At 35.3% G+C, this 10536-nt stretch overlaps 1 protein-coding gene across 2 annotated transcripts in view; it reads left to right on the top strand.

The window, feature by feature from the left end:
- DTWD1 (DTW domain containing 1) overlaps positions 1-8338 on the top strand; it is an 18044-nt gene extending 9706 nt beyond the window's left edge. For both annotated transcript variants that reach the window (XM_008570430.1, XM_008570431.1), the window contains exons 4-5: positions 1301-1559; positions 8005-8338. In XM_008570430.1, the coding sequence (XP_008568652.1) occupies positions 1301-1559; positions 8005-8252 (507 nt within the window). In that variant the 3' untranslated portion in view covers positions 8253-8338. The remainder of the gene's footprint in view (positions 1-1300; positions 1560-8004) is intronic.
- Positions 8339-10536: the final 2198 nt, after the last annotated feature.

Raw genomic sequence — 10536 nt, 5'->3', positions numbered from 1 at the left:
TTTTTTTTTTTTGGCTACTCAGAGGCCTTCCTTGCTCATTTCTAGATTCTTAATTGGATTTCACATAGTTGAAATTGTCACATTGGTTAGATATTACTGGTCTTGCTGAAAAGTAATTTTACAATAGATCTCAAAAAATTAGGCTTCAGGTAATTTACACTATATGTATGTAAATTTAATAATATTAAAGAAGCATGTAAACCCTTTTAGGTCTGTTGAGATCCATTTGTTGGTGTGGTTAATCTAGAAACAATTAAAAATTCACACATTTATTTGTTCCAGAAAGAGCTTGACAAATTTTTACTTTCCTACCAAAATATATATATATATATATGTGTGCGCGCGCGCGTGTGTGTATACACACACACATAGTAATATATAGTTTGAGTTTATATAGAAAGTTTTGTTTGTAAATAATATCTGAGATTTGAATCTAGGAATATGTTTGTTTTTCCTTCTCTGGTCAGGTAGATACCATTTATATTGACTAAATAGAACACAGTGAGTGCTGTAAGAAGATATGATATGCTTGTAATCCAAGACAATTAAGAAGCCCTGGACTTTGCCAGTTAGGTATAGGGGAAATATAGGCATGCAATGTGAATGTTTGAAAACTCTGAAATTTATAAATTCAAGATTTTTGTTTCTTAATTTTATTTTACTATGATTTTGTTTTTATGATGTTTATTTTTTATATTAAAAATGTACATGCTCATTTAAGAAAATGTGGGAAATAGAGAAAAGTGTGGGGATAAAATACCCATGATTCTACCAACATTTGTTCATTTAACAAACATTTACTTAGTACTTGCTTTGTGCCAGGAGCCATTCAGACATTGGAGGCTCTAACAGTATAAGATCTCAGTAAAAATGTGCTGAAAGAAAGGAGGTACCATAATTTATGTAATTTTTCCTTGAATGTTAGATTTTTCCATTGTAATTTTTCACTGTAATAATATCCCAAATATTCTGGGATATTGTGTGTGTGCCATGTACTTTGCCTTTTATCCTATGAAGTATTATATAGTCCAGTTTTTTGCTTCAAGGTGCAATTAATTTGGCCTCATCAATCAGTGAATATTTTATTTTGAAGTGATATTTTTAGATAGTATACTATGATTGTAAATTATAGGGAAGAGCCAAAAACTTTACCATAATATTAGAGTACATACAATAGAACCTGCCTAATGTTTATGTGTCAGAATTCAACATATTTTTTTCTTAAAAAGTTTTAAGTCAATCAGAATTTATTTATATTGAACATCATAGCACACTGCTAACCTAAGATTCTTTGTTTTAGGTTGCACTTGTTTTTCCTGGACCTCAGTCTGTCTCAATAAAAGATATTTCTTTTCATCTGCAAAAAAGGATTCAAAATAATGTTAGAGACAAAAGTGATGACCCTGACAAACCATCTTTTAAACGTAAGAAAACTGAAGAGCAACAGAGCTGTGATTTGAGTGACAATAAGTGTAAAGACACAATACTGAAAAAAATTATACTTATAGATAGCACTTGGAACCAAACAAACAAAATACTCACCGATGAACGACTTCAAGGTAAGAAATAAAAATGTCATTTTCTTGGATTGCTTCTCCCCTGTCCCCACAACTTTTATTTGGAAAACTTCAAAACTACATATAAGTCAAAAGAAGGGTTGTATTGAATACCCATACATTTTGTCACGATGTCATTTTCTTGGATTGCTTCTCCCCTGTCCCCACAACTTTTATTTGGAAAACTTCAAAATTACATATAAATCAAAAGAAGGGTTGTATTGAATACCCATACATTTTGTCACATTTGTTCTGTTTCTCTTTATTATATGTGTGTGTATGTGTTTACATACTATATATTTTTGGTTGAACTGTTTGAAAGTAAGTCGCAGGCTTTGCAATGCTTCACCCTTAAATACTTTAGCATACATCTTTTAAGAATAAGGATATTTTGAGGCTGGCAAATTAGCTCAGTTGGGTAGAGTGTGGTGCTGCTAACCCCGAGGTTCAGGGTTTGATCCCTGTCCTGGCCAGCTGCACCCCCCAAAAAGAATAAGGATATTCTCCTGCATAATAAATATAAATACCCTTATTACTCCTAAGAAAATTAACAAAAATGTCATAATACCATCTAATATATGGTACATATTCAAATTTTCCTAATTGTTCCAAAAATATCTCTTATAGCTTTTTTCCCCTGATGCAACATTTAAACTCCTCACATTTCACTTGGTTATTATGTATCTTTAGTTTCTTTTAGTTTGCAACAGTCCTCTGTTTTTGTTTTTCATGACTTATACTTTTATGAAGAGGACAGGTCGATTGTTTGAACATTTCTTCATGATTAAGTTTAGTTTAAATATTTTTGGCTAGGATACTGAGAGGTAAGGATAAATCCATGATTGTCTATGACAATTCCAGTTTATATCTATTATTTTGGTATAATTATTAATAGCATGTCCTTTCACTCTCAGAAATGAACCTGTTTAGCTAATAAATTGTATGGTTAACCAATTCATAGGTGAAGTTGTATACTTATTGTTGCATCAAATCAGGAGGTAGACAATACAAATTGTCCCATCATTTCTGATAACTTTGATTACTGGATTAAAGTAGTGATTGTCAGATCTCTTCATATTCCTTTATGATCCTTGCCTGTATTAGTACATTTTCTGTTGCTTATAACTGAATACCTGAAACTGGATAATTTATTAGAAAACAAAATTTATTTCCTACAGTTCCAGGGGCTGGGAAGTCCGAGGTCAAGTGGTCAAGTAGTACATCTGGAGAGGGCCTTCCTCTGGGTGAGGACTCTAAGGAGTCCTGTGGCAACACAAGGTATCACATGACAAGGGCTGAGCAAGAGCAAGAGTATGTCCACGTGCTTTCTTCTTTGTTTTGTAAAGCCACCAGTCTACTCTCTGATAACCCATTAAACCATTCACCCATTAATCCATGAATGGATTTCTCTATTCATGAGGGTGTAGTCCTCACAATCCAGTCACCTTTTACAGGCTCTCCCTTTCAAATACCGTACTGGGGAGTAAGCTCCAGCGCGAGCTTGAGGGGACATTCCAACCATAGCATTTTGCCCCTGACCCCCTAAAATTCATGTTCTTCTTACATACAAATATATTTATTCCATCTCCCCAGCCCCACAGTCTTAACTCAATCCAGCACCAACTCAAAAGTTCAAAGTGCCAAGTCCCATCTGTGAAATCAAAACAGGTTATCTACTTCTAAGATACAATAGTAGGACAAGCATAGGGTACATATCCTTGTCCAAAAGAGAGAAACAGAAAATAAGAAAGGAATAATCAGACCAAAGCAATCAGAGAAACCCCGCAGGGAAGGCATTAAATCTGGAAGCTAGAGAATAATCTCCCTTGACTCCATGTCTGGCATTCTCTGCACACTGGTGTGAGGATTGGGCCTCAGGTCCTCAGGCAGCCCATCCTATATGGCTTTCCTGGTCTCAGCCCATGCTTCAGCTATCCCAGGTTGGCATTGCATGCTTGTAGCTCTACAGTCTAGGGTTTTGGTGGTGGTCCTGCTCCCATGGCTCCACTAGGCGTGACCCTAGTGGGGGCTCTCTGCTTCAACTTCGACCCCACATTTCCACTGGGCATTGCTCTGATAGAGGCTCTGTGTGGTGACTCCACCCATGACAAATCTCTGCCTGAGCCCCCGGGCTTTTCTATATATCTAGGTGGAGGCTGCCATGCTTCCATAGCTCTTGCATTCTGCAAGTCTGCAGACTTTACACCACGTGGACGCTGCCAAGGCTTATGGCTTATATTTTCTGAAGCAGTGGGTCCAGCTGCACGTGGGGCCATTTTAACCAGAGCTGGAGCAGCCAGAATGGCAGGGATGCGGGGACCAGCTTCCAGAAGTGGCTCTGGGCAACAAGCTGGCGGAGGTATCCCAGGCCTGTTCTCTGAAGCCATTCTTTTTTTTTTTTAATCTGTCTTCTTCTGTCTTTATTGCTGTGCATCTCTCTTTTTAAACAGCTTTGTTGAGGTATAATTAATATAGAAAGAACTGCACATATTTCACATTGATGAGTTTGGACATATGCAAACACCAGTGACACCATCACCACAATCAAAATAATAAACATATACAACACCTCCTAAAAGTTCTTTGTGTCCTTCCCTTTTTTTTTTTTTTAATGGTACAAACATCTAACATGAGGTCTACCCCAATTAACAACTTTTTAAGTGCATAATACTATATTGTTACCTATAGGCACTATGTTGTACAGCAAATCTTGAGAAATTATTTACTTAGCATAACTGAAAACTTCCCACCCATTGAACAACAATTACACATTTACCCTGTCGCCTAGCCCCTGGAAAACTATTTTATTCTCTACTTATGTGAGTTTGACTATTATAGATACTTCATATATCTCTACTTATGTGAGTTTGACTATTATAGATACTTCATATAAGTGGAATAATGTATTTGTCCTTCTGTTACTAGCTTACTTCACTTAGCATAGTGTCCTCAAAGTTCATCCATGTTGTTGCAAATGGCAGGATTTTCTTCTTGAGACTGCATGATATTCTATTCTATTTATCAATTTACCCATTTTCTTTTTCCATTCATCTGTCAATGAGCACTTGCATTGTTTCCAGCCTGTTGTGAATAATACTGCAATGAACACGCGAGTGCAGATACATCTCTTTGAGATGCTGATTTCAATTCTTTTGGAGAGATCTTTTAGACAGATTAGAAGCCCAGAAGTTGTGTTCCTGGATTATGTAGTATTTTTGTTATTAATTTATTGAGAAACCTCCCTACTGTTTTCTATCACTGCTGCACCATTTTACATTCACACTAGCAGTGTATGGGGGTTCCAGTTTCTCCACATCCTCATCAATACTTGTTATCTTTCTTTTTTTAATAGCCATCTCAACAGGTGTGAGGTTCTGTTATATTTGATTAAAAACCATTTAAGGTGTTTAATTAAATTAATCTCTTGTCACTGTAACTGGCATATAAAAAGTGTTCAATAAATATTAGGTATTATTTGTTTTATCAGTTTTTACAAAAATGTATAAACCTGATTTTCTTGAATCAAAGGAATTGAATTTAAATTCTCAAAGGAGCTTGGCTAACATTGCCAATTTTATTCATGTCAAAGATCAAGTTCAAATTAATTTTTGTGTATGGTATGATGTATGGGCAGATATTTAATTTTTTCTGTGCAGATGTCTAGTTCCTTCAGTTTTATTAGAAGTGTTTTCTTTCCTTATTGAATTGCCTTGGTGCCTTTGTCAAAAATTTATTAACCAAATATGGCTGGGCCAATTTTAATTGATTGATTAATTATGTACACAGTTGAGTGTACATGTCTGCGGTATAGAGTTGAATATCAGTACCTGTGTGCAATATATGAGTCTCAAATCAAGATAATTAGTATTTTCAGCAATATACAATATAATCATTTTTCATGGCCCTTTACCAATTCCTCCCTTATCTCCCTTCCTGTCCCCCTTTCCCACCTTTGTTAATATCAATTCTGTTCTCTTCTTTTGAAAGGTCAACATGTTACTTTAATTGTTGTATCTTTCTTTCTATTTTATTTTTTTATTTTTAGCTCCTACTTATGAGTGAGGACATACAGTATTTCTCTTTCTGCGCCTGGCTGATTTCATTTCACATAATTTTCTCTAAGTTCATTCATGTTGCTGTGAATGGCAGTAGTTCATTCTTTTTTATTCCACATTTTCCTTATCCAGTCATCTGACGATGGACATTTAGGTTGGTTCTAACTCTTGGCTATTGTAAATAGAGCTGCAATAAACATAGGGGTGCAGGTATCCCTTTGACATGATGATTTCCATTCCCTTAGTATACCTTCAACATGATGATTTCCATTCCCTTGGTATACCTTCGACATGATGATTTCCATTCCCTTGGGTATACACCCAGCAGTAGGATAGCTGGATCGTATGGCAGTTCTATCTGTAATTGTTTGAGGAACCTCCGTATCATTTTCCTTAATGGCTGCACCAATTTACAGTCCCACCAACAATGTAGGAGGGTTCCCCTTTCTCCACACCCCAGCATTTGTTATTCTCTGTCTTTTTGATAATAGCCAGTCTAACTGGAGTGAAATAATATCTTAATATGGTTTTGATTTGCATTTCCCTGATGTTTAGTGATATTGCACATTTTTTCATGAGTCTGTTGGCCATTTGTATATCTTCCTTTGAGAAATGCCTATTCAGCTCCTTTGCCTATTTTTGAATTGGTTTATTTGGTTTTTTTTACTGTTGTTTGAGTTCCCTGAATTGTGCATGTCACTTAAAATATCTTCCTTTGAGAAATGCCTATTCAGCTCCTTTGCCTATTTTTGAATTGGTTTATTTGGGTTTTTTTTACTGTTGTTTGAGTTCCCTGAATTGTGCATGTCACTTAAGAAGTTCAAATCCAAACAGTATTTTAACCTCCTTTTGAACACTATAAGGACTTAGTACACTTAAGCTTCATTCAGCCTCCTCCTAGTTTACAAAGTTATTGTTAATATTAATTATTTTTGTTCTTTATTGTCAGCCCACAAATTAGATATTATTATTGCTTTTGTTTTATACAGGTGTACCAGTTTCTTTGCTTGGCCTTCTTTTATCTCATGCCATCTTTGCTGAAATACATCCTTTTGGAATTTCTCTAATTGGGTCTCTTGTTGGCATATGTTCAGTTTTTGTTTGTCCATTCATGCTTTTCACTCTTTTTCTTGATATATTATTCTGCTGGGAACACTATTTTAGGTTACCAGTATTTTCTTTTGACACTTCAAAGGTATTATTCTAGCATCTTCAATATTCTGTTGTTGCTAATGAAAAGTCTCTTGTCATTATAATTACCATTCCTTTGAGTATTATCTGTTCCTCATCAATGGCTACTTTTAAAATTTTCTCTTTATCCTTGGTGTTTTGCAGTTACACTATTATGTGATAGATTTAAACACTAATTTCTTTGTATTTATCCTGCTTGAGATACATTTTGTTTCATGTTATCTGTGGCTTTGCATTTTAAAAAATAATTTCTAGATAAGTCACAGGCATTATCTCTTTAAATGCTATGTGTCCTCTATTCTCTTTGTTCTCTCCTCCTCAGATTCCTATTAGACATTTGTTCTTCCAAATACTTAATATTTCTTATTTATTTCTCATCACTGTCTGAGATGGCTTTTGGGTAGAAGTGGGATGTGATAGTAGGAAATCACTGATGACTCAGAGGTTCTTAATTGGTCAGAGAGCCAATTTTGATGCTACCTTCTCCCTTTTATTTCTCACTTTAAATTAAAATATGCTAAAAAAAATACTGCACATAAATATCGTGAGTCTGAGTACTGGTCTGACATCTGAGTCATAAGAGATGAGAAGTTCTGTGATTTCATGAATTATTTCCTCTTTAAATGTGCAAAAGCAAGGCATTCTAGCTGATTGTGTCATTGAGGCTGTGCAGTATAGATGTGACAGGGCTAAAGAAACAGCTCTAGGTTCTCTGTTCATGAAGATATAGCCTAAAAGTGATAATCTAGAAGTAAACTTTTACCAGTAGTAAGGACCATTAAACTGCCTGTCTCTCAGAGTGTTTAAGAATATTTTAAAAGTCAGTTTATCAACGAAATGAAATGCTTCTGAAAATTGGTGAATTTAGTCCTGTCACATGTTAAAATTTAAAATGACACTGGTAGATAGAAGATAGAAAGAGATGAATACCGTAAATGTTAACTACATTTACCATACTTTTAATTCATTGCTAAAGTCTAAAACTTAGACCTGTCAAGTATAAGATTTCATTCTGTGTCTTATGTTGCTTTTGTATATACCTTAACACATTTAAGAAAATATCTTGTTTGGAATTGGGATTGAAGGAATTTAATTGTATTCTTTAAAAAATACCTTAAAATAGTTAAAAAAAATTATTAATATTGTACCACACCCTGCGGTTAAGAAGAAATATTTATATTTTTTCTATTTTTTTTTGGCAGGATTGTTACAAGTTGAGTTGAAAACAAGAAAAACTTGCTTTTGGCGCCATCAAAAAGGGAAGCCAGATACTTTCCTTTCCACAATTGAAGCCATTTACTACTTCTTAGTAGACTACCATACTGATATGTTAAAAGAGAAATATAGAGGACAATATGACAATCTTTTATTTTTCTATTCTTTTATGTACCAGTTGATAAAGAATGCCAAATGCTCTGGAGATAAGGAAACAAGAAAACTTATCCGTTAGTTTTTAACAAGCTACCTTTGTCATTTTATTTTGCTAAAATGAATAAACTTATAATTGTGCCTTGTTTATTCTTAGGAAATAATCATGTATAATGCCTGTAAGACCACTTGAAAAATTCCAGTTTCATTCATTGTATATGTTTTTTTCATATTCATTTATATGTTTTTAAAAGGAAATTGTATCTAAGGGAATTTTTCAGAGATAGTGTTGACTCAAAAACTTATTTCAGAAGTTATTTGCTCAATTTTGGCATATATAAATTTCATTACATTTTAATATAACATAGATCTGATTACATATAATCAAATACTTCTTTAGTCATCTTCATTTCTTTTCACCTATATGCAACACCACCTTTGGAAGGTAGATGGGGTCAGAATCTCCTGCTGAAAAGAAGGCAGTAAGAGATTTGCTTGAAGTTAGTGCAAACAGGCAGATCTAAAATTAGAGCTCCAGTCTCTAGGGCTATATCTTTAAGTCCACACTGCCTGTGATGGACATTTGTTGCTTTTTACATCTGCCTGGCGTATTTTTAAAGGGAGAAATTGATAGCAATCATGCAATCATGCTGTAGGAATAGACATATGACTCAGTTTGCCTAGCTAAGTGCCCTAACACCCTCTTGAGCACAGTGATTGGTCCGGGGTGAGCACATGACCCAACGTTGCTAGTATCCGTTTTGTTTGTTTATTTCTTTTTTTGAGTGGCTGGCCAGTACGGGGATCTGAACCCTTGACCTTGGTGTTATAACCAGTGTCTGTTTTGGTAAGTGATATAGATGCTGTTGAGATGGGGCTTATTTTTCAAAAGGCAGTATGGTACAGTGGTTAAAAGCACAGACTCTGGAGCTAAGGTACCTGAAGACTAATCTCAAAGAAGTAGAGTCTAAATCTCAGCTTTTCCTTTTCTTATTTCCAGCCATATGTCAGTTTCTTCATCTGTAAAGAATGAGTAATACAGTAACTACCTTACAGGATTATTATGAGGATTAACTGAGTTAATGTATCCAAGGGGCTTCTAATAGCACCTGGAATATAGCAAATGCTACAAATGTGTTTACTCTTTTTATTGTTTTATTTGGAATTGTGAACTAAGAATGATTTAAGCCTAGAGCTGCTGGTGTCCATCTGTGTCGCCAGATGAAAAGAGCCTGCCTTAGAATGAAGCCAGCAAAGGAAAGCATAGTGAGAGATAAAAAGAGAAAATGAGTCCTGACGATGTCCCTTAATCACCTAGATCAAGCTGCATGTGAATGGAGCCCTACTAGGCTGGGTAGCTTCTATTCTCCCCTCTGGATCCACTTTCCACTCTTTTCCATTCTGCTCTCTGCTCTGTGAGGTGGTTCCATTGCCCTTTGGCTTTGGTTGGGTTCAGCAAATGAGAAGCACCAGCAGGAAATTGAAAGGTGAGAGAAAAGTGAAAGCGTGTTATTTATTTCCCTGGCTCCTTTCCTGCTAGTTCACCACAGGTTGGCTGTGTCCCTTTACTGAATGCCATCCTATCAGACATCCCTACCCTTCCCAAGCAGTTATCTTGGTTACCTCTCTAGGTTCAAAGCCCTGATCTTTCCCATTACCCTTTTTCACTTAGGGATAATAATGGCTTCCAGTTGATTCTAGCTCCAGGGTATTTCATTGCCCTTTGTTGCTTTCCCTAAACCTTGCCATACCTTTGTAAATAGACATTTTATTATAGTCTTCTCAAATGTCCCCATTTGAAGTTGCTTTCTGTTTCTTTTTGGGACTCTGACTGATAAATTCACCCTTTGGATGTTAGAAATAACAGTGCATTTCCCAAACTGTATAAAGGGGGACACAACATATTTTATGAACAAAATTAACTTTTTGGTGAAATTAGTTTGCTGTACATTATGTTTCCCTCTTGGAGATTCAAAAGACAGCATATTAAAAGTTCTCAAGAGTCCTGAAATAAGCTTTATTTAAGCTAGTATGTCTGAATATGTAATGCCTATTAACATCCTGTGGAAATAGAACATTTGGAATATTGTAATTTAAAGCAATTCCTGATTATATATATGTGGCAACTGAGGACTAGAGAGGTTGGGTAAATTGCTGATAGGTCACACAACTAGTTAGTGGCAGAACCTGGTCTAGAATCTGAGATTTCTGATTTGCTTCAGTTCAGTGAGGTCACCATTACATTATGCTATTCATAAAAAGAGTGTGGATTATATAAGGTTTGAACATTTTTAGCCCCGTAGTCTTAGCCAGATAAACTAACTGGCTTGCTTATTTAGCAGTTATTTTACAAGAATGGAATTAAA

The sequence above is a fragment of the Galeopterus variegatus genome, unplaced genomic scaffold, assembly GCF_000696425.1.
Source record: "Galeopterus variegatus unplaced genomic scaffold, G_variegatus-3.0.2 Scaffold602, whole genome shotgun sequence".
Lineage (NCBI taxonomy): Eukaryota > Metazoa > Chordata > Mammalia > Dermoptera > Cynocephalidae > Galeopterus > Galeopterus variegatus.
The sequence above is the reverse complement of the archived record's forward strand: the minus strand, read 5'-3'. Positions and strand labels throughout refer to the sequence as shown.